The sequence below is a fragment of the Aulonocara sp. 'chitande type north' Nkhata Bay genome, linkage group LG23 (assembly GCF_057382095.1).
Source record: "Aulonocara sp. 'chitande type north' Nkhata Bay isolate Kocher_YH1m ecotype deep benthic linkage group LG23, A_spYH_male_GT1.1, whole genome shotgun sequence".
NCBI classification, from domain to species: Eukaryota; Metazoa; Chordata; class Actinopteri; order Cichliformes; family Cichlidae; genus Aulonocara; species Aulonocara sp. 'chitande type north' Nkhata Bay.
In genome coordinates this window covers 23253460-23278534 of record NC_141365.1, presented here as the reverse complement: position 1 = coordinate 23278534, position 25075 = coordinate 23253460, and the positions used below count along the sequence as shown (strand labels likewise).

Genomic DNA, 25075 nt, shown 5'->3' with positions numbered 1-25075 from the left:
TTACCGCACCTTACCGCATCAGTTGTACAGAAGTAGCTGTCTACGTAAGTAATCTGGGCGCTACAGCTTTAAGCAGCTGCGCACGCTCCCGCGGACAGCAATCACTTTCTGCCCGACAATCACTTTTTGGCACTTTTTTGCAGCTAGGGGGGCAAAACAATCGCATAAGTGCTGCTGTTTGACTGAGGAAGAATAAAGTAGTCGTGGTAAGCCAATCACATGACTCCTTCAAGATGACAAAGCAACAAGGTGATATTTACCAGTTTTTAAATTGTGTTGATTGGCCGTGTAAAACCAGAGCCATGATAAACAATATATACGTGGTGTTTTTTCCTGAATAGTTTTGTCACGTTTACTGTCTAAGGACAGCACTAGCAAGCACTCTCTGCTTATGACCAAAAAAATACCCCAAAACAAAAAAACACCTCTTTCGTGTTGGTGGAAAAATGCACCATGTTAACGAATCAAAAATGATATGACAACATGACATTTGGATGTTTAGGAAAAGGGGGGAGTTTTAGAGAGAGAGAGAGAGAGAGAGAGAGAGAGAGAGAGAGAGCGAAAGACAGCAAAAAAAGAGAGAGAGCGAGTTTTGAGATGCGAGAGATTTGTGACGTTTAGCGTGTTTGGAGTGTGTAGTTAATGTGTTGTCTTGTGTAGTTAGTGTGTTGTGGATAGTTTTGTGGTGTGTGTCAGAAAAATGAGGTGACTGCTGTCCCCAGGTAAAAAACAGGAGTGATGCACCTGCTGCTGTCAGAGCTGCAGGTATCAGGCTGTGATGTTCTCCTTTATAGTGGACAGAAATATTTAGAGTGGCCCAAATAATTTGGGTGGCATCTTATTAAATGCAGAACAGCTGATTGTTATGCAAATAGTTTGAAACGGTTATTTAAATAAAAGGTCAAAGGTAAATGGATGCAAATAACTTTGTTTGCAAAACTTGTGCATATGATTTTAAAATTGACAATTTATATGTGCATTTAAAGTTATGAACATGATTCATTAAACATGTTTGTGGTTGTTACAGTAAAAATATATCCATTTTCTACTCTGATTTTACGTTTTTTTTGGTCTGATTTTAGATCAATTGTGTAAATACAGTATGTCAAAATGAAAATATAACTGCAAAATCAGACACGTGAGGTTGTGCTGATAAGAATGATACCAAACAAGGCAAAGTAAATAGTTTTTAAAGGTGAAATGTAGAGGAAACATCAAAAGTAGTTAAAAATGGCCAATTATACCCTGGAAAAAATGTTAAACTTTTTTTTTAAAAATAACGCAATAGTTACTTTTCAAGTAATTAATTACGTTTAGAATCTTGTAACTCAGTTACTAACTCAGTTACTTTTTTGAATAAGTAACTAGTAACTATAATGAATTACCTTGTCAAAGTAACTTGCCAGCACTGGTCATTTCTATCTTCAGCTGTAATGTGCCATTATTTAGAGACTGAAATAGATCAGACCACTGAGATAATTTAAACACATCTGTGTGTCCATGTTGCATGCTGGTTTGCATTTGTGCACTGGAATAATGTGTGTGTGCGTGTTTTGTTAGGTTTTGTATGTCAGTTTTGAGTATCGAACAAGCAGACGGTTGTTGAAGAGAATGGGGGAAATGTATTATTCAGATTGAATGAGACTGAAGTTTAATGGCAGAGTGACACACATTAGATGTGACAGAATGAGTCCAATACCACACACATGCACAGACACAAACACAGAGTGCAGGTGTATCTTCTTTTTATTGCTGAAACATGTTGGAGTTGTTTGACACAGTTGTGAAGATCACATCGAGCTGTCTGTCACAGCCAAACTTTCATGAGTCGATCAAGACCAGCTGAGGATCATGTGGCTCGATTTTGCTACATTTAAACACTTCTGTCCAGTACTGATGAAAATATTTGTAATAGATTAAACTATGTGCTGAGCCCAAAACTTCAGATTACAAGGTAGAGACTAAATATTGATGCTGGTCCCCTGGTACTCCAGTACAGGTGTCCATCTCAACACTAATGTTAAAGTGGTGTGACAGGGCCATGTGAGATTATATAGTTTTACTGGCTCACAATGAAGCTAATTTAATGAATTCATATACTACTGGTTAAATACTGTAGGCATACACTGGACCCCCTTTTACCACCAAAACAGCTGCACATCCAAAATGAATATCTCATTACATCACATGCCAAGGGTGCTCTATTGGCTTAAGATCTGGTGACTGTGGAGGCCATTTGAGAACAGCGAACTTTTGAGATGATTTGAGCTTTGTGACACAGTGTGTTATCCTGCTGGAAGCAGCCATCAGAAGACAAGAACAATGTGGAGATAAAGGGATGGACATGGTCTCAAATAGGTTTTAGTATTTAAATGAGGCCCAGTATAATACTAACGTGACCAGAGGGTGTCAAAAAATATCCTTTACACCATTACACCACCAACAGCCTGAAGTACTGATAAAAGGCCGGACTGAGCCATGCTTTCATGTTGTTTACTCCAAATTCTGACCCTATCATCTCAGTGTCGAAGAAGAAATCAAGACTCATCAGACCACACAAGCTTTCTCCTGTTATCCAATTTTAGTGGGCCCATGTAAACGTGGCACTAAATGTGATCTTCTGCTGTATTCAGAGATGCACTTCTGCATACTTTGGTTGTAACAAGTTGGTTATTAGTTAGTGGTTGATTTGCTGTTGTCTATTTCAGCTTGAAGCCATCTGACCATTCTCTAACCTCTGACATCAACAAGGCATTTCGCCCAGAGAACTCTCTTTTTCAGACCATTCTGTAAACTCTTGCAAGGGAAATCTAGTAAAAAATTAATAGCTAAATGACAAGAAATGCCATGCCTCCTTTAGACTTATATGATTATGAAGGAGATTTTCCCAGCTGCGTTAGCACCTCTCTTGGCCAATCCAAGAATACAGATGAAAGCATTAGTTTTGGAGAGTCCATCAACAGGAGTTTTTGTCAATGGACCTTGACTTTATTACAGCAAACTGGCAAAAATAGAGGCTAATAAGAGGCTTGATGTCATATACCAGGAAAACATTATTCCTATCTGAAAGTATCATTCTTCCACCATCTTCGTAAAACACACACTCTGGAGAGGTTGCTAGCACGTTAAGAAAACCTCTGAGCAAATATAATGAGGCTATTTTTACAACAGATGTTAAACTTTATTTGATAACAGCAGAAGCTAAAGGTAATATTTAGTCAAATTGAACAGTAAGACATCCAGTAATGCATACCGTTAAATGAATCTTATTCCACTGTGTTCACCACCTCTGCTGCTGTGCCATGTACACAACCTTTGTGATTATTTTCATTTACCACATATTTGATGTAAACCCTCAGCTCTCCACATTGTATGTGCTTTATTTTATTTATTTGTTTTGTCCTTGGGATAAAATCCAGCTTGTGTTTGTCACTTTGCCTCCTGTGCCAAACAGTCCAAATGAATTATGCAAGTTCTCCAAGTGCACAAAGTCATCCAGTCAAACCTATGTAATTGTTGTCTCTATTACACTGCTATTAGGTAACTATCAGTTAGCCTGTTGGTTTTAGTCAGGGTTTGGTGTTGGTTTACACCCTAAACAGTCTTTGGATATCTGCCAATTAAGAAGCTCAGCCTGGTTAAAATGACTTGTCCACATTGGTGCAGTTCCTCACTTCTCGCAATGCCTCAGTTAAGCATAATGAATAATTATGATTCTCCATCTGAAATGTGCTTGGTCTGAAGGGAGAATGTTTAAGGCTGAAATCCTGCGAAATGAATAATTTATTCACTTGTCATTCCGCAGCTTCGCACTGTATTTCTATGTCAGCCGTGAGCAGTATAACCTACAAAAGAGGTCAAAACTTAGTCCAGGGTGGAGCGTCACAGCATATGGTAAACCTGCTGTAGAAGATGGAGGTTAAACAAATACTCACATGGTGTGTAATTTAGACAAAAGACCTTCTAGTGATTTTTCTTTCTAATCTGGGGAAAGGGGATTAGATTAAATCTGTTGCATGGCGACTGTGACATCACCGCTGGCCCGTTTCACAATCACAAAGAGCTGCAGGCACTGCAGCTGAGACCTTTGAGCTGCCAAACCAGAACCAGGGCTCGAACGTTTGTAGACCAGGATTCACATTCACCACTAAAAACGCATAAAGGCTTCTCTCAAGGCCTTAGAAAAGAGGGCGAGGGGAGGGGGTTCCTAATGGAGTTTGTTTCCATTAGGGCTGCCCACTGAGACTCAGTCCTCTGTTTTCAGTGCCCTGACCTTCATGAAATGCACTGTGGACCACATGACATAAAAATCAACTATTGTACTCACAGTCTCAACATGAAGTGATACAAGCAGAGGTAGACCGCACACACACAACACCCTGTCATGGACAACTAGTGACCTGAAAATTTTCACCCTGTGTTCTTTTCCCTCTGCAAGAGAAATGAAGCCAGCATGGAAAACTGCAGTTCCTCTAATGTCCACTTGAGGCTGGCCCCCAAACTAAGCCGATTCTTATAGATTCCCATATTAAAATGTCCAGTATTGTAGCAGAATTAAAAAGGTTTACAGCCTGTTTTCCAATAACTCAGCTAGGAAGGCTTAAAATACTTTGACAGATGGATGCTGACAGAGGGAGCTGACTAACAGGGTTGCTGCCTTTGTAAACATTTTCCATAGAATCACCAGGTAAATATCATGGCTCACTGTTTTTATAGCAGTTAAAAAAATGAATTTAAACACAACCAAAAACAAAGCAGTTCAGTTGATTATTATACAGCTCAATAACAAAGTGAAATCTAATGTGAAATCGAAAATAATCCCACTAAAGTAAAATAAGCATACATTCAAATGCTTACATAAGAAGGTTAACTTTCTCAAATTTAAGATGCCAACATAAAACAGAATTAAAAATAGCTGTGTATAGTAAAAAAGAATATGGTAAAAAAAAAAACAGATTAAATCACAGTCTATCAGACAATGCACTGCAGTATTAAGTATTGTGACAGTGCATCCTTGATATATTAACATGACATTATTGCATATCTCACAACCATTTTCAAATATTTCAGTTTTATTGTGTTTGATCTCATATATAATATGAGATGCCTAATTAATAGTTTATGCATTTACAAATCCCCATCGGGAGGTTGGAGGGGTTCAGCACTCACACTGACTCAACGTCTTACACAGCAGAGACACTTTTCATTGGAAACAACATAGTGAAGTTAAGGAAATATAAACTGCTTGACTAAGCTAAGAAATATAGTTTGGGTTATGTATAATGGCTTCAGCTTTTTTTTGTTGTTGTTGTTGCCATGGTGACTATTCACTTCTAAAGAGTCTGGAAAACAAAAATACTACCTGCAGCTATTACAGTTTATGGATGTAGCTGGTAATAAAAACTAACAATACATACGTCAGCTCAGTCAGGCTGCTGAGTGGTGGAATTTGTTTCTTAAAGGCCTTTTTAAGCTGTAGGTAGGTCCTTAGGATGTTGAAAACAAGCTAACTAAAAGTTTTCACTCATCACACTTTAAAAAAGCGGTATGACGGCTGCAAACATCCAAACTATGGATATTCATGTGAAGTCCTACAGCCAAAATTGAGAGATCTCAGTTTCAAAGGAACTTCAGGAGTGCAAGGTTAAGCTGCTTCAGCCGTGTTAGCATCTGAAACAGAAAATTCATACCCGGAATGGAGTCAAGCTGTAATGACGAGTCAAGAAAAGGGGAATGAAATAATTTCCCTCAAAATGAGGAAAAAAGCAAAAAAGCAAGCACTCGTGAAAACCTCATAGCCCACCAAAACATCGTCCGAGATTTAAAGCATCTACTTCAAAATTGTACGCTGAGGAGTTGTTTTGGCTACAACATCAGGTGAAGGAAATGCAGGAAAATGCCACCTGCAGAGTGAGTCGGGAGGCTGCTCAAAACAAGGCCTTAACTTTCCAGCTGAAGGAGACTCTAAAAGTTGTTAGTTGAGTTGTTCTTGAGATGAACTTGAACTAATAGAAACATGTCTAATAGTTTATTATACAACTGAAAATGTCTTGCACTAAATGGGTTTAAGGAGGCACAGAAAAAGAACACAAATTAAATACATCCCGCAATTAAACCAAAGGTACTCAAAACTTAAAACGAGTCTGAACACAGCAGGTTCCTTTGGTGCTGCAAGCACTTCAAGCAGTGTTTCAGTTCAGGTACAGTTGACAGCGGGTACAGTTTAGGTTCACAGTGAAACACAATGACTCAGTTGTCCAGCTTCAAAAAAGGTGGCCAAAGGTAATTTCTCTTTCCTTATTGCTAGTGTCCTTGTCACTACTGGCAGGATCAGATGGTGCCTGCAACTCATTCAGGTTAATAGGTAGACCAATTCCAAGAATGGACGGTCATGTTTGCTGCAACAGGAATCTTTGCTAGGTCTCCCAGCACAGAATGTAGAGGTGACCCAAGGGAATGGATATGCAAAAGAGGAGCTGGACAAAATTGTAGAAGGGCATCAACTCCACGGCAGGGCTAATTATAGACACTAAAAGCTGCTTGGGAGAATTCCAGTCAGTAAAAATCTACAAGTTTGTGCTGCAGTTGAGAATCTGCCCCTGTAAAAACAGTAATCCTTGGAATTGAAAACTGAAAGCACTATTTAAACCTCAACCTAAATTAAATAACAGATTTATAAAACAAAGTTTATGTTGGCTAATGTATTCAGCTCTATCATATGTGACATATCTGTGTCCCATCTGGTAGAAAAATATTCCACTACCACAACCCCACCTCACATCAGCTTTCATTTATCCAGGCAGTCGCCTCAGTCACTGCGTCTCTGGATCTGGGATCTCTTTGATGAATCATTCAAAGGACGATGCACTCTAACTAATTTGAGTCATGCCTCCTGACTTTGGGGAGCAGTCATGCTCTTCTCATTGGTTAAACATCGGCAGCGACACAGTGAACAAACAGAGCAACATACAGTGGAGGCCTTGCAGCACAAGGGCCCTGAATCAAACAAGCTGCTCCTGAGAATAATCTGATTATTTTTGTCTCCGTGGGGCAGAGCTAATACTGATCCAGGATGACTGCTCTTTCACACGTCGTGTGGTACTGTCAGCGCTGCTGCAGGATCAAGATTTTTTTCCCCAAAAGCTGTCAGTGCTATTTTATGCTTCTCCCTCGCCACATTTTAAAGTGAATAATTGTACTTTTTACTGCAAAATGTATATCTGACAGACGCAGTTATGTTTCCAATTAATATTTTATATACTAAAAAACAGATGACGTCTTTAGAAATTGTGCACTAGTATGATTAAACAAGTGGTTTCCAACCATTTGGCTTGTAGACTCATTCCTTAACCTTTTTAGGTAGCTATCTAAACCTCTTTTTTAAAATCAAGATGAAGAAAAGTCTATAAAATTCACATATTTGTGAATATATATATCGCTCAGATGTATAATGTGGCCCCACTAAAATCTGAAACAAAAGAAATAGTGACAGTGAATACTGGACTTTTATTTAGATGTTATTTCCTTTTATTTTGTAATGTTGTGGGATTAGTATTTTTATTCTTTCATCATTTGGGTGAGGCTTGTAACAAACACCCCAAGACATCATTGCTTTGTTTGTGTCAGATGAGCCTGGTTCTGCTGGAAGTTTCTTCCTGTTAAAAGGGAGTTCTTCCTTCCCACTGTCACCTAATGCTTGCTCACAGAGGGGCTGTCTGATTTTAGGTGTCTTCTCCTTAATTCTGCAGCGTGTAGCTGGGATTTGGTGTTATACAAATAAACTGGAATTGAATTAAATTTGTATTGTCATTTGACTTTTTATTAATTATTAATAATAGAGATTTTATTTATTTTCATTTATTTGTTTCATTGTAATTCATGGATTTCTTTTTAATGCACCAGAAGTCATCTGGAACCAAATAGTGGGAAGACCTTTACCTTTTTCTTCAGTTTCACAACTCAGTTGTTTCTGACCATAATCACTTAAATCACAACAATCTGCTTGTCCCGTGAACATTATGTTCATAAATCCTGATAAAATAACACAAACAAACAAAAAAACCCAACACATTTTGTTTTGCTTTTTTATCAATACAGTATCAAAAATTTAACATAGTTTACATCCTTCAGTTTTTCGTTCATTTTCTCCTGCTAATTAATCCAGGTTTACCGTATAAGAATTTACGACAGGACATCCTCACTTATTGGTGCCCATTTCCAAACAGGATGTTACACTTGAGTACTTTGTTAAACCTATGAGGTAGCCTGACATGCAGCTTCCCAGAAAGATATGTACACATTGTGGTAACATAGACAGTAATATGAGGTATAACCAGAATATACTGATTAATACGGAGATCCAAAAGTCCAAAGAGAGACCACAGAAAGTGTAAGACATTCTGATACTGCGAAATAAGCAACAGCAATGGGAAGTGGGTGGGAACCAAGAGAAACGTGTCCCTGCTTCCAGGAGAGCCACTGAAGTGACTACCATTTTGTCACATTACAGCCACAAACATGAATCAATTTTATTTGAATTCCACATGAAAGACCAACACAAAGTGGTTCCAAACATTTTTTACAAATAAATAACTGCAAAGTGGAGTTAGTGCAAAAAAACAAAACAAAAAAACCCAACACTATTTAGTCATTTATAAATTTCCTTTCTCTTAAAACTGGGACTTCTTCATATGAACAAACTGGCTCTAATTTAGAATTTATTTAAAAATGTTACCTTTTTTTGTTTCTGTTTAAATTGCTTCATTTAGCGCACACGTTGTATTTCTATTTTGGCACTAACTGTCTTCCACACATTGCTCCTCGGAGCAGAGCGCAATGGAGACGAGGAGGTGGTTCAGTAAAGATGGGTGGGGGAGTCCAGAGCTCCAGCTGGTGTTTGGCTAATGACGCGGGATCAGGTGGAGGAAAAGCTCCTTATGGAGGGGAGGGGGACAGAAATACTGTGACAGGGTGGTGAAAGGCGCATTCGCTCCGCGGACAGCACATCAGCACCGAGCAACAGCAGCAGCAGCTGTTAGAACAGCTCCCGACTCTTCGTACGGACTTCATCCCCACTATCTGCTCAATCGACGGGCCACCGGCCGGTTCCTGCTCCCCGCGTGGGTTTGTGTTTGAGGAATCGCGCCACAGGAGGCGTTAAAGAGGCTTACTCCAGGTAAGACGGATTCCTGCTTTTTAATCTGCAGGTCAAGTGCGCCAGTTTGTAAGGTTAACAAGAAGATCCCAGTTTACAAACTTCATGTAAAGCGGAAAGAAAATGCGTGAACTGTCTGAAGAATCACACAACTGTTTATTACTGCTTATTTATTTTATGCAAAACCCCAATAGGAGAGTTTTTACCACAGTTTGCTTACTGACGCCCCCCCCCCCCCCCCCCCCACACACACACACACGTTGAATCCATCGAAAATATAGTGACTATTGTAAATTACCTTTAAAACTGATGCTATTCTGTGTGTTGGAGTGAACATGTTTATCTACTGACATTTGATATAAATACGTTTCTTTTTAAAATTTCTTTACACCTGACAGTGAAACTGCTGCCTGAGGAGCACATGTACACCTTTTCAGTATGTCTGTACACCTGCTCCTGTGTGTTTTGTAAGTCCCTTTTTGAGAAGACAAATGGTCAAATTTAAGTTTTTCCCCAAAAAATAATCGATGCAGAAGCAGATGTAGGACAAGAAAAGAAAAGAAAAGAAAAGAAAAGAAAAAGATCCGTGAAGTTTCTTAAGCACTTATCAAGTTCAGGATATTGAGGATGGCATTCAATTTACTTTAGTTATTATTTGAATTCACTTTTAATACAGGTTACTTTAATTGAGTGCTCTGACTTAAAATTGTTCTTTTCTGCTCATTTTAAATATCTCTCAGTGTGGTTTGAAGATTGACCTTTTGTGATACCACACGGTTCAAATATCATGTCTGCTTCTTGATCAAAAAACCATCCAAAAATATGAGAGATATCAATGAAAACCATTGTCAGTGTACAGCAGGAGTGTCAAACCTGTGTCCAATCTGGGTCACTGGGTGACCTCACAAAGTGTGAAAATTGCGGTGGAGTCATTAATTACAGACATTATCGATACGACACAACACCTGCTGTGGTGATGGCAGCAGTGCGTCATCACAGTGAAAACATCTGGAAAGTTAAAATTATTTCTAGGATGATGTAAGTTGCTTCAAATAAAAGATGTGAAATACTTCTGTTTAGTTTCAACAAAGCAACGGCTGTGTAACTTTCCTCTTTGATCCGTAATCGTGTGGTGCATGTAATGACAGCTGTGTCACTGAATGTGGAAAGACGTTGACGCATCATTGAAAAGTGCACTTATTTTTTTAAAGATGTCAGGATGTTCCACCGTTTTATGAATAATTTAATGAGAAATCTAACCTTCTGGTGATCAAATTGGGCCCTATGTGATCTAGGAAGTGCCCATGTTTATGTGCTATTGAAGAGTAAGGTTTCAGGCAGACGTAAAGGAAAATAAGCAGCGCTGTAATAAAATTAAATCTGTAAGCATTTAATTCAAGTTGGGGTTCATCTACTCAACATTTGTAGACATTTTGTACACAAATACTTCAGGAATAATAGGAAAACCCCCAATAATATTTCTGTTAAATAAAATAAGACAAACTCTTTGCCTTCAGTGGATGCCGGTCAGCTGTGCTGGTGTCACCAACAAGCAGCTATTCAAGGCTCAGGAAAATCCCTGAATTTTAGCTGAAAGAGTCAATTAATGTAACCTAAAATCATCTGATCATCATTCCAGATTCTAAAATGTGGCACTTTGTTGCTTTACTGTTTGTTTGTTTTTTTTAGTCTAATGAGCTGAACATTTGGCTTTCTTAGTGTATTAATGCTGTATTAATTCTTAGATAACCATTAACTGTGACTTGGACCTTGGAAAGATGTAATAACTAAAGTCAGATAATGGAGCAGAATAGAAAACAAGAGTGACATTTCAGAACGTGAAATCGATGCTTTTTAAGATTTTTCTGCAGACACCCAGCTCTGTGTGAGCTTATCTCTGCCCAGTAAACCCCTTCGCCCTCATGACCCCATGTGTTATAACAGATAAGAATGGCAGCAAGCATACATTCAGCCACTTCCGCAACAATGAGCCATAAACAAGATGTTTTCTGAGGCTTGTTCAAGATCAGTTCAGTTCCTACATTAAGAGACGACTGTGCACAGGGATTCGCAAGGACGAAATTCTGGGTGCAGTTTTGTGAACACATCTGTTCTTTTCTTCTTTGTCGTTGTTGCAAATGTTTAATCACATCGCCACCTTCTTCTTCTCTGAAAACTTTTGTCTGCATGAACTGGGCTTTTAAAGTCAGGGGAAAGTAGATCTTGTCATCTTCTCTAACTGAAACTTCTAAATGCAGCTCAAGTATGGGAACAGAGGGCATTTACAGCATTTATAAAGTCAGTAAAACACACAGATTGAGCATTTCTATTTTTGTTTAATCCTTATGTTGTTGCCTTTCAGACGTGTCTGCACTCTAACTAACTGATTTGTAGTCACTGGGTACCATCTGCACATACCTGGAAATGCTTTCTAATGATATTGTGAACAAGAAGCATAACATGAAAGATATCGAACCTACTACAGAAAACTACAGAAAGCTCCATAGCTAATATTAGTGTTTGAGGAAGACTTTATAAGAACAATTTGGAATCTGTTAGATTAATATGATTCAGACCAGAGCATCCAAGTTTTTTTCAGTGAGCCCAGCTGAAGTCAGAGAGAGGGTGATGATCATTAACCCTATTTAATGATTATTTCCTCTGTTTCTCTATCTTCTGTTTGCTCATCACTTCAGAAACACTGAGCATATAAAACCACTAAATAAAAAAAACACAAGTTGAGCATTTCATGTTGCATTTGAGGTTGACATTGCTGCATACCTAACTGTAAATTAAAGACTGTAGATGCTTTTCTTTTCATTTTCTTTCATTTACTGTATTTTTAGTCACAACAGCAGTTGTCTCAGTCTGACACAGTAAGATAAGGTGCTACAATGCTGGAGAGAGAACTATAACAATCAGCTCATCACATTTGAGCAGGACTGTGTTTTAGTAGTCCCCCAGCAGCTTAAGCGTATAGCAGCTTAACTAAAGGATGGCTCACGGTCACCTGATCCAGCCCTAACTGTAAACTTTATCAAGAAGGAAAGTTGTAAGTCCAATCTTCAATGCAGAAATAGTGTCACTCTCCCAAATCCAAACTGGAAGTCTGGGAGCCGAGTGCTCTGTTGGGATAATAGACCACTTGGTCTCAAAGAAGCAAAATAGATGACCTAGTTTTTCAACATCACTCTGAGACAGGATGTTTAACAATACTGCACAAATGGAAAGAGCAAGGTCTACAGATTTGGTTAGTTTGTGAGTTAAAGACACGTCTTGGTCAGAAGTGACTCCAAGTTGTTGATGAACAGAGATGGGCAGTAACGCGTTACTTGTAACTTTTCATTTTCTTTCATTTACTGTATTTTTAGCCACAACAGCAGTTGTCTCAGTCTGACACAGTAAGATAACAATGCGTAATCAGATTACAGTAACGCGTTACTGTAATCTGATTACTTTTTTCAAGTAACGAGTAAAGTAAGGGATTACTATTGCAAAAACGGTAATAAGATTACCGTTACTTTCCCGTAGGAACGCTGCGTTACTGCGTTACTAAAACCGTGATTTTTTTGTGAGAATGTCTCATGACAGTGACGTAAGCGAGTGCGACATTCGTGACAACAGCTGTGTGCAGATCAACAGTGGATCATATATCGAGTGCGGGAGAGAGTATGAGCGTGCAGCGTTTAAAGCGTGGCAGTACTGACCTTATTTTGAGTCTGATTCCATAAAAAGTGACAAAAACATTAGCGTCCGTTGTGCGTGGGAAGAAAACTTCTTTTAACAGCAAAAAACCCCCTAAACTTCCAAACAAGCACCGAGTGCACTATGACGTAATGGGAAACTCACAGAGAAACTCACGGATTCTTCCACTGACCGCTGCAGCACACCTGCACCAGGGTAAACCTCCGCCTACCCTACTCCTGCTTTACAGGTGAAAATAGAGCAACAGGACCGCTGAGTCTTTGATTTTATTTATTTTCTGCTGGTTTTACTTGCATCTATTTGAAAGAGTGAGTGTAAACACAAAAAAAAATTATTTTATGTGCTGGAATGTGCAGAAAATAGGTTTAAATGTTAAATAAATTTCTTCCAGTCAGAGAATGTTGCATATAATTAAATTTTTGCTTGATGCATAAAGTTAAAAGATTAAAACTAATAAAACAAGTTTTAAAAAGGGACTTTTCCATTTGATTACATTTTATATGATGGATTATGTAGAAAAAGTAGAACTGGGCTGAAAGATCTATCGCTTTATCACCTATTCAGGTTGTAAATCATGTTTTTAAAAAGTAACTAAGTAATTAAGTAATTAATTACTTTTGAAAATAAGTAATCAGTAAAGTAACGGGATTACTTTTTGGGGGAAGTAATCAGTAATTAGTTACTGATTACTTTTTTCAAGTAACTTGACCAACACTGTTGATGAATCCCAATCTGCTGCAGACAACAAAGGCAATGATGGAAAAGATTTTCAGGTTTTCAAAGTTTTGGGAGATCTAATCAAGTGTGCAGCTTTTTTTCCCGTAGTTTTTGCGCCATCTACATTTGGGTCAGTGTTGTCATGTACCTGTTTTTATTCAGAAATTGCTTTTCTCCACAGTGAAATCCTCCATTTGATTTGCAGATTGAATGCTTTCAAGAGAATGAAAAGGTCACGGCGACACCAATACATGAATGTATTAAAATGGACACCAGATAAAAATCAGTATCGATTTAAGCAGAGCAGAACTCTGACAAAATAACGGAAACATCCCATAGTGTCTGACGTTTATACCAAGTCAACTTGTTGATCCCAGGTGGAATGATCTGCTAGGCTGCTATCTGCATAATCAAACTCAATGACTTTCCTCTGCTGTGATAGGTGAAAATACATGATCCACTAACTGGAGTTTGGCCCGTGCTGCTGATATTTTATCCATCCATCCGTCCATCCATTTCTTTCCACTTCCTCTGGTTTTTATGCACTAGGTGACCTGAAACCTGTTAGGGGTAGAGTTAGAGTTAGCACCTTAAACTATTTGGCAAATCGGCTAAAATTCACTTAGGATACAAGAATGGCATCCACCTACCTTAATATTAATTTGTTTAAATTATGATCATGAAGGCATTTTAGTTTTGTGTTTAACAGGAAAATGTTAGGAGGTCAGGCACAGCAAGTGACCCATGCCTATTAACAGTGTTGGGTAAGTTACTTTAAAATAGTAACTTAGTTACATTACTAGTTACTTCTCTCAAAAGTAACTCAGTTACTTCAAGTTACTCGTTACTTTCAAAGTAACTAGTTACTAGGGAAAGTAACTTTGGTTTTACTCAGAATTCTCTTGTTAATGTGTTTCTTCCATAACTTTGCCAGTCTTCTAGCTTGCTTACTTGCCACAAGTGCACTGTGCCACCTACCAATAGAAAGGAAAAGATAATGTGCATATTTCCACGAGAGAAATCCCACGCCTGGACCGTTGACCGCCGCCATGATTCTAGCCTACGTCACAGCGTCATGTGCGCCTTTTACATCCAACACAAAAACTGCAGTCGTGATGCTTTTGATTGTACTCAGAACTCGGAAATTCTGCCTTCTGAATAGGAAGATGTAGGCAACACCAGACTGCAGATGAGCTGCTTACAGAGCTGGACTGGGACAAAAAAATCGTCCCGGGCATTTTGACTAGAGACTGGCCGCCATTATAGCAAAAATCATAAAGCCTTTGAATGAAAACAAACACTGCTGTGACAGTGATGTTCACTGTTTTGATGGTATATATGTATCAATCTATCAATCGTTTGTTGTAAGATTCAGATAATTATTTTTTAAAAGCGAGACATTTTAAATGAGAATAAGAAAGAAAAGTATTTCTTTGTGCCCCCCTTTCCCTGTTAGTGCCCTACATGCCCCCCTGGCCACACTTTGCTAGACCCGCCCCTGCACAGTTACCAGCTGCCAGCTACTTAGAAAAGGATCCTGGTGTTATTTGTCTCTCAGAAACAGTTCATAACTTCAACTCATCCATGTCACCTAAAAGGTAAACCTGTTTCTCCATCACCTGTTCAGCTCTGATGATTCAGTAAGGACATCTCCTGGTTTCATCTTCATGTTTCCCTCTCACCAGATAACCAAACCATATCATGACCAGCAGCTTTTTTGCAGCTGTGGCTCCAGCAAACATCAACTGATACTAGAAATTAATATTAAATAAATTCTAACAACAGCTGATCAAGCTTAAACGTGCTGCTGTTGTTTAGCGCGACATCCGCTGGTTTACTCTTTCTGCGCAAAGTGAGCGATAAATAAACAAGAGAGCCGATCAGCTGATCATTGATCAGTTTTCATGATTGAAGTAAAAACGGGAGAGGGAGGGGAGAGGATGAAAGGAGAAGAGGCAGCTGTGCAGCGTAAACACAGAATAACTCCAGCTTTGTGTCTTTTTCATTGTAGCTGAATTACGGGACAAACTGTTCCTTTTCACCTCAATAAGAAACGCGTAATATTTTCTCTGAATACCAGACGGGACGGTTGGCAACTCTAATAACTTATGAACAAAATAAAGCTCAACATCATTAGCTTCATAGCACCCACCCAGCTGTATAGAAACTCCGTCATGCTAGCTAGCACGCAGTACGGAAAAAGTCAGAATAACGAAAATAAACTAAACTTGGTTTATATCTGACCCAGAGAGACTGCAGGTCATAACTTCTTACCTGAAGTTCAGTTCACACTTGGACCGGCGGCCGCCTCGGGTCTCTTTTCCTTCTGCATCCCCTTTCCTTCATCTACCTGCTGGCCTCCACCACTTGCTAATGTTACTGAATCTGTGGAAGCTCTGCGACAGCCACCACACGAAGTAACAAGTAACGACCCTATCTAAATCCCAGTAACGACTAACGCGTTCCTGATTTTGGCATAATAACTAGTTACCGTGCTCGTTACCACAATAATAACGTAGTTACTGTAACGCGTTATTTAATAACGCGTTAGTCCCAACACTGCCTATTAATGACTATTCATGAGACCTGCCACCACACAAGCTTTGACTGAAATTCATAAATACCACTGTAGTCACTATAATTGTTGTTACTGACATCAAAACAGCTACATATAATATAATGCACTTTACTACACCATAAGGAAATGATTGTCTAGAATTGCAAGGACACTGAATTGGGGTCCTGGACGGTGGTAATGTTGCTGTTTATAAAAAAAGAGTTTCCGTTTATCTGAAAATAAATTGAATGTAAAAGAAAAAAATGACAAAATAAAACTAGCGAAAGAAAGGTTCTGAAAATATTAAGAGCTGTTCCAAAACCAGGTCTACTTGAAATAAAGTGCGTGGTGTAAGTAAACAATGTTGATAATCACATATAATGATGACACATGTGCTGGGTAATGTAGCTTCAAAATGATGTCACAAGCATTAATTAGCGGAAACAAAATGAGGGGCTTTTTTTTTCCAAAATAAAGTAACTTGACCGTGTTACCTTGCATGCAAGCACTAATTAAAGCTCTGTTTTTCCACAATGTGACCATGTCAGTAATTTCCATCCAGTATTTACTCTCATGGTCATATAGAGTACAGCTAGCGAGTGCTCTGGCACCACTCTCCTTAGTAATTCATTTACATTTGGGTAGCAGATCACCAGCTGCTAGCGTCTCGTTTTTTGTGGCCTGGTTCTGCTCGTTGATGGCTATTTGCTTGTGAAGTGGTGAAACAGGTTTGTTGTTTCCACCTTTAGTGGGAGCAGTTTTCTGCTCAAGTATTGAGTTTTATTCGAGATTGTTTTAATAGTTCCCTTTTTTTCCTACTAAACCGTCAATGGAGGCTCACACGTGGCTCTCACTCTTATCCATGACTGAGCTTGTTGTTATGTATGCTAGGGAAGCTACAGACTTGGTGTTGCCATATTACTGATCTTAAAATGTGACACGTTTGTACCATGTAAGCATTTATACTGGTATATAAGAGGATGGTATTATTTGGCAAAGCCCTAATTATAATAATGGTTACCAGGCTTATGATACTGTGTGGTATATTACCATATTTTTTGGACCATAAGGCGCACTGGATTATAAGGTGCATTAAGTGAAACAAAACAGTCAGATACGTCAAGCTTTAGTCAGCTTATTCTTCTTGCTTCCTCCACTTCCATACCATTGATTCATTAATGTTGAATTCTCCTGCAGCGGCTCTATTCTCATGTTGTTGCAGTATATTAATGACTAACCTCGTATTGTGGATGGATTATCTCAGTTGTCTCCTGACTGAAGTTTGGTCCATTTACAGTATCCTGCCATGTGATTGCATTTGTCTCTAACCATCAGGAACCCTCATGTTAATTTTTATCAAGTGGAAAAAGGTTAGCGTTCATCCTCCAGCTTCACTGTGTTTATGTTATGCTAACATAGCTGTGTCGCTAGCGATCACATAGCACATCATTATATACCAGCTAGCCCAACTTCAGTAACCCTACAAAATTCACTGCTGTTTGGTTTTCTGTCTTCATTTATGCTGGAAGTGATAGCAGAGCTGTAAGTTTTAGTTTTTTTCAGAAATCTCTCAGTCAGAACATGCTATATCATGTTTAGGTGGAAACTAGCTAGCTAACTTCCTGCTAACTTCTAAGTCGGTTATGTTTTCATGGATGCTTGAATATTAAACTTCATTGTTACACCTGGTAAAGCAGCAACACTTATCATTTTTAAAGATGAAAAAATTTCAGTGAGTTCGTTTGACTTTGGGACCTGAATCTGTCAAAAAACATTTTTTGACAGATTTTGAGCGCTGTGTACCACATATAATCGGTTAGAGGTGTTACGATCCTGGGTCTTATGACCAAGTGTTTTGAGTTTTAGTTCATTTTGATGTTTATAGTATGTTTAAGCTCATTAGGTCTCCTAGGTTTATTTGCTTATTAGTTCCCCCTTGTGTTTCCAACCCATGTTAAGTCTCCCCTGCTCTTCATGTGTTTCATGTCTGTGTCTTACGTTGTCAAGTTCTGGTTGTCATGTCTGCGTCTCATTATGTTTCCTATTTTATTTTGAAGAGATCTTGTGTTTTTATATTATGGTTTATGTTTTGAGTCCTTTGTTGTACCGTTTCTTGTTTCCCTAGGTCTGTTATGGTTATCATAGGTTTAGTTCTTTGGCTTTGTCATATGGCTTCCCTGTGTTCCATGTTATGTCCACTGTGACGTTTTTGTACCATGTTTCAGGTTCCTATGTTCTGTCTCCCCAGTTGCTGTTAAGTTTGCATGTTTAGAATTCAGTCAGTGTGTTTCCTGTTTTACTTTGAAGGTCCATGTCTCATGTGAGTTTTTCTAGTTTTGCTTCCCTTGTCTCGTCCAGCCTGATTACTCCCAGCTGTGCTCTCCTTCTGTGTCTCATTCCGTCGTTATCCCTCTGTGTATTTAAGCCCTGTGTTTCTCTTTGTCAGTGTCATAGTCTCCCTCATGGCTGTGTTTCCCTGTGTGTTAGTTATCCATGGCCCAGTTTAGTTTTCCATGCCATTTCTGCAATAAAGCAGCTTTTTGAGTTTAATTTCGTTGTCGTGAGTTTTGCGTTTGGGTCCTTCTCCTGCCTGTACACAGCCGAAACATGACAAGAGGTCAGTAAGCACAACCAGAATTCATACATACGGCGCTCAGGATTATAAGGCGCACTGTCGATTTTTCTCACAGCACAAAGGGTATATTTTTTAGAAAGTAAATTGATGCATTTTATTTAAAATTATTTTTTTAGCAAGTGGCTAAAAGGCAATGTGGATTTTAAGAGTTTAAGAGCCTTGATCTGTCCTAACAGTGACTCCACCAGTTAGCTTTTTTCTTTGATCACTGATCTAATCAACTTTTACACTGTTTAATCATCCATACATTAAGATGGACATATGAAGCTGAACCACAGACTTACCTGAACTGCAAGGTTATTCTCCCAACTGGCAACCATAGCCTGACAAAGGGCACCTATTCTGTTCCTTTCCACCTCTAAATGTATTATTGATGGACCCTACTGAAGTAGCTATGTGTTATTTGCAGTCTTTTCCACAATAGATCCCAACCAGCCTCAAGAAGAAGGGAGAGAGATTTAATTTTGAGCATCTAAAGAACCTGAAAGTATGCCAGATCTGACGTGCAAACTCAGATGCTGTCTTCCGCTCATTCTCTGTCTGAAACAACCTGTTTTAGCTCTTTCCTCTTTGAGGCACTTCTTCTGATTGGCTGACACTATTAAAGTGAAAGTTTGACCAGCAGGCAGTTCTGATATGGCAAAAGATGGCCATATCAGGGATACCCACTCTCTGTGACATTAGAAAAAAAGAAGAAGAAAGAAACAGCATCCTAAAGCCTGAGCATTTGGCTCACAGGGATTAGTTGTACAGTCACTGACCTCGTTATTTAAAAGCAACGCAGGTTCACTTTAAAAGTATTTTAGAGGACTGTTCTGCTTCCAGAAAACTGGACTGTGCCCGACTTTCAGTGCCCTGAAATCTATAGTAGAGTCATGAAGTATTCAGATTTGTTGATTAAAGTTGTGTTATTACCTTTTTCAGTTATTAACTTTACCTAAATAAGTTTAAGACCCCTTAAACAACAAAATCACGAGAGCACACACTGTGTTTAAGGCTCTCAGCTCAGATTCAAGCTGTTTCAAGCAGACTCCAATTTTCTGGCTGTGTTCATCAAAGATTGCTGTGGGATTGGGTCAACATGGACATGCAGGATTATATAACGCTGAAAACCAAACATAACATGTGAGTTCCTGTGGATCGAACGCCCCTGTCCATTCAGATCTATATTTCCTTTGTGCGTTGCCCAAGGCACTGTGATGGTTTGGTGGAAAATGGAAACCACAGAGCAGCATACATCCTCCAGATAAGACTTATCACTGCACATGACAGTTAGAACCGTGGTCACAGAGTGACAGAAACATGTTCTTGTACTTTACAGGGATGTGAACACAAGTTAATTCCTGGGAGGACTTTCAGGTCTCTTCTTTGGCTGTTAAAGGGTTTGCATTAGTGCTTGAGCAGCTGTCATTTGCAGGCTGTTCAGCCCCTGGTGTCTGTTCACTCCAGCATGGTCTGCAGATCAGCGAGCAGAAAAGTGACAGCATTAAAGCCAGACGTTTTCATTGTGGCCTGTGCGCTTTTCTTTTGAAGAATTTACACTGGATTGTCGGAGCAGGTCAGTGATTTGAGGATTTTCTGTCTCGGTCTGAATTCAACATAAGGCAGCCAGCTAATCCCATACACTGTGGAAAAAAAGCTGTTTAGAAAAAAATAAATAAGACAAAGCACTCGCAGGCTGACCTTTGGACTCTTAAGTAAAGCTTGTATCGCTTACACACACAAACCCACTCACAACACACACATACACATGTCAGGCTGGAAAGAAACAAGTCATGCTGCTCTGATTAAGCTGTAAAGGAAATGTACATGAATCCAGAACTGAAAAATAAATATATAAGGCAGCAGCTCTCAAAAGGGTGAAAAATATGGAGCGCAACAAAAGTCTTTCTGGAACAAACTCTCAATGCTTGGCAACCATCTTGGTAACACCTCTTGGCAATTATTTTGAAGCCTCTATAACAGTGGTTCCCGATCTTTTTTTGCTAGCCCCCCCTTTGTTTTACAAGAAAATCTTCATGATGTTGCGATGCTTCAACCTCTGCATTTGTGTGGGAGCCGTGTCAAAAAACCTGTCCATTATGCTAGCAGTGTTGTTAACTTGTACACAACTTTGGTGACAATGTAGGATCAAGTGAAGAAGGCCCTGGTAACACAGGCCTACAGACTGGTCCAGGATCAACTCATAATCATGGTTGCTAGGTAAAATGTCATTCCTGGGCCGGTTAGCAAGAAACTCCTTGAGATTGCTGATCAGCTGAAACACAAACTGGAAATAGTACTTCAAAGTAAAAGGTGAGTCTTTTGAAACGTGTTTGATAAAACATTCATTATGGGCGTTCTCTGTTTCCAGTTTCCTACTGCTACTTTTTGAGTTTTACTACTGCTTGATGATTAGTAAGCAGTAAGTAAGTGTTTGCACACAAGTCGGCATCTTCCTTGTAAATTAGTGGCAAACTCAGCACCTCTTTGCAAGACGATTTTACCTAACGACAGGCAGCAGCCTTCAGCAAACACCCACCGACTGATTGGGAAAGACACATTTTTCCTTCGTCACCATTGGTTGTATAGCACCCAATATGGAAGACTTTTCCCTAAAAGTCTCAGCTTTTTAAGCTGTTGCAGGATTTTCCTCTCTTTAATTAGAGGGATATATCAGAGCTTCTGTGTGGATATATCACTGAAACAGTGAAGAGCAACCTGACTTTGAACTTATTATGCACTTGTTATAAAAATCAAGAGATGCACGATTGGATGAAAACACACCAAAATGTGGTTTGTGCCAGGAGATGTGATGTCACTTGTGGCATGAACCACCGACCACGAGGGCAACAGCAGCGGGTAGGACGAAGGCTTTACTTTCTCTGAGGTTTTAACTAAAACCATCACCAACAGGGGGCAGAATTTCACCAGTGTGTGGTCGGTAGATGCCCGCCTAATACAGCCCCCCCCTCCCTACCACCCACACTACCACACTACCACCCACCTCCTTTGTTGGGCTTTTGTTGCTCTTTAAAAGTCATCAAGCTTTTGAGCCTTTGTCAGGTTTGATAAACTGGATGGCACAGTGATACATAAACTTGTGCTCCCTTCTTTAAAGTCACTACACGTTTGTTTAGCCCATATTTTACTGCTTGTGTTTGGATGTAATTAGAAACTTAATTTTTAAAGGTCAGCGCCTCGCCTGTGGGGAGCGCAGCGCCGTGACGAAGCAGCAGCAGATGCAGTAGCCCTGTTCTTTTAAAGTAGGAGATAAGGTTTAATTTAATGGCTTTTTGAATGTCTGCTGCAGCCCGTGACCACTTTTATAAGCTCACAATCACAGGTTTGCACAGACACAGCAGCATGGAAACATTTAATTGTTTTTTTGTGTTTTTTTGTGTCTCACTGGCTGCATACCTGCATGTCATCAGAATGAGAGGATGAGAAACACATAGCAACTTGCCATGCAAGGAGAGTTATCTTTTTCAGTCTTCATGACAATGCCAGGTCGGGGTCAGGTGACCGTGGAGTCAGCACTCCTTTGATCTTGTTTGGTCTTCAAAGCTTTGAGGCGTGTTTGGGCTCATTATCCCAGTGCATTTTGAATCCTTCACAGAGATGCAAACCAGAGGAATAACAGAGTCTATTTGACTTTAATCTTCCCACCAGCATGTTTCACTCTGCATTTGATCCCCTTAAGACTGGGTGAGTAATCGGGTCTTTAATTTCACTAACAATTTCTAATGAAACTGAAAGCGAGATAATCAGGATTAAAAAAATATATATTCTTTTTTAACCACAAAGCTCTCAAAACTATCAAAATTAGCCTGCCAAAGACTCCAATCTTTCCCACTGGACAGCTTTGGAAAATGTGAAAAAAGACATAAATTTTAGACTTTTAACTGTATTTTGATACAAATTACAGCTTGTCCTGCTCACCCACAGTCATTCATACTACAGTAATAAAGTAAGAGACAAACAAGCAAGCGACAGGAAAGTTCTGATTTATTGTAACAGGGATGTCTAGGCAGTGAGCTACAACAAGTCTTTCAATAATTTTTCACATCTTACAATTTAAGCCCAAAGAGCCGCGCTGACACATTTATTTAATTTCCTACAGCAGCTTTTCATTATCAGATCGTAAAACTGAGGCATACTGTTGAAATTGCACTTGTTTTTCGACTGCCAAGATATCTCAGGGATTGCAGTTTAACTACTTTACACTGACAGAAAGGGGAGTTTCACCAGTTAGGATCAAAGTGTGCTGCATATGGATCCCAATGTAAAATGAGTTTGACATCCCTGATCTAGAAGAAAGTTTCTGTATGCAAACCTGTTACATACGGTTCTCCAGGAGTGGAGCATTGCCATAGGTGATGGTTGTCAACTTTTCACGGTGCTCCCTTTGTTTCTCCTGCTGCTACCTGAGTCTCTAGTTGTGCCCTACAGTAAAGGCCCCTTCAGAGTCAAAAACACCTGTTAGCCTGACCTTTTTATCCCCATCCACCTTCGTTTTTCTTTAATTCATCATTCAAATTATACCTGAATTTCATGCAAATTCCCAGAAAGGATGTGTTTTTAAATGCATCAACCTTATTAAATTAAATAATTATTATGCCAAATAAAATGATGTTAAACTGAAGATAAAAATGTTCAGATAATTATAATTATGATCTTTACGATAAGCCAGCAGACCTCTTGTGTTATTATTCTCTTTCTCTTTATTGCCTCTGACTGGGATTTAGTCAAGTACAGTGAATATTAGTTGAGTGAATTATGTCAAAAGGAATTTTTTTCTCCATAGTTCACTGTGAAATGCCGGTTCATGATATTTAGCCTTGTTTTCCCTTTTGGGAAAACTTTCAGAGAAGCCCCTCGTCCTCAGAATCTGCTAATAGGTGCTCACTTTTTACTATTCACTGTTCTCTCTCTATTTGGTTCCATCTTTATTAAGGTATGACAAAAAATAACTAAAGAAAGGAAATGATACCTGACTTCAGTGTGTATACATACACACACATGCGGAGCGTATATCTTTCTACACATCCCTGTAACACGTATAACCAGAGCAACAAATGAAGCAGTTTCATCCTACAAATTGAGCATAAAGTTCAGAATGTCAACAGAGTGACGCTCAACCTTAATCCTCTTCAGATCAGCTGATCTCAGTGCCTGCCCACATCAGCTGATTTCTCGTCAACACATCCCATTGGTAAATCTCACACAGGGAATACTATTCAAGCTGCTTTTGTCACAGTCCCATGGTTCTGTGCTGTTTGTCACTTTTGAATTCCCTTTTTGTTTTTAGTAGTGCTTTGGACACGTTACATTTCAGTTTTTTTGTAGTATTTAGAGAAATTCTGATTCAGTGTTTAATTAATAAAATAATAGATAAAAGCTTATTAAATGATCTACAGCTGGGCTCTAACATCTTTGCCTGAGACAAATTGGGTATTAGGAAGAATTCAATGATGAGTGGACCAGCAGCTCCTTTAGTTTTTAGCACCTGCAGCCCGAGGGAATGACTGCTTTCACTGCCTGGGATCACACCGCTCAATATGTGTGAGTGCAAACAAGCAAAGTTACTTTAGAGGGCTGACTCACAGCTCTGCTCTGAGCTGGTGTCCTGTTTCGTGCATGTGTTTCACTGCAGTTGTTTGTGCAGTATGAAGATTGCAGTGCTTGGAAATGGAAATATCAAGTTCGATATGATAAGAAGGCAAAGACAGAGAGGAAGACGTGGCACATGCTCCTCTCTGATTTCCTCTTCCTATTTTGCTGCCATGCTGCTGATCACCTGTTTGCATATCGGTGCCTGCTCCACCTGCATTTACACCTGATGGTCTTAAATGACAGACTCTCAAGCTTTGTTCTTTACCTTGAAATGAGGCTTTACTCTGCAGGTATTTTGGGGTAGTTTAGGGGGAAAATGAATGCAGGTTTAGGGTTATAATAGTTAACCTTCAGATTTTTATATAAGTCACACTTATCTGCTCTCTTTCTGTGTCTGTAGCCCTGGTCCAGAGGAGAGAATATGTAGAAGTGCATAGAGGTTAACATGAATATGTCTCATTTAAGGTCATCTTTTCCTGTTCTTGTTGGCCGAGCTTCATGAAATTTGGCATAAAGTGTCCTTAAAAATGTAGGTGAGTGGAGAACAAAAGAATTATATACAGCAGATGGGCAGTATCTGAAAGTCATGTCCTCAAAAAACAGGAAAAAATCCAGCAAAGACCTGACGCAGGACCTGAGAGATGCATCTGGGTTTTCAGTTGATCATCTAGTATTCATTGAAGCCTTATCTGAAGTGGTCTCAGTGGAAGAG

The 25075-nt window shown here is 39.2% G+C and overlaps 1 protein-coding gene across 3 annotated transcripts in view; it reads left to right on the top strand.

Moving 5' to 3' along the window:
- Positions 1-8955: 8955 nt before the first annotated feature.
- Positions 8956-25075, top strand: part of crfa4 (cytokine receptor family, class I receptor 4) — a 57866-nt gene continuing 41746 nt past the window's right edge. The window contains exon 1 of one of the 3 annotated variants that reach the window (XM_086282423.1): positions 8956-9175. Coding sequence is in view for 2 of the 3 variants with exons in the window: in XM_086282420.1 (XP_086138546.1) it covers positions 24272-24312 (41 nt within the window). In the remaining variant the exon portion in view is untranslated. Of the gene's footprint in view, positions 9176-22325; positions 22456-24071; positions 24313-25075 lie in introns of those variants that run through there. The other 2 variants (XM_086282421.1, XM_086282420.1) reach the window with 2 other exon arrangements.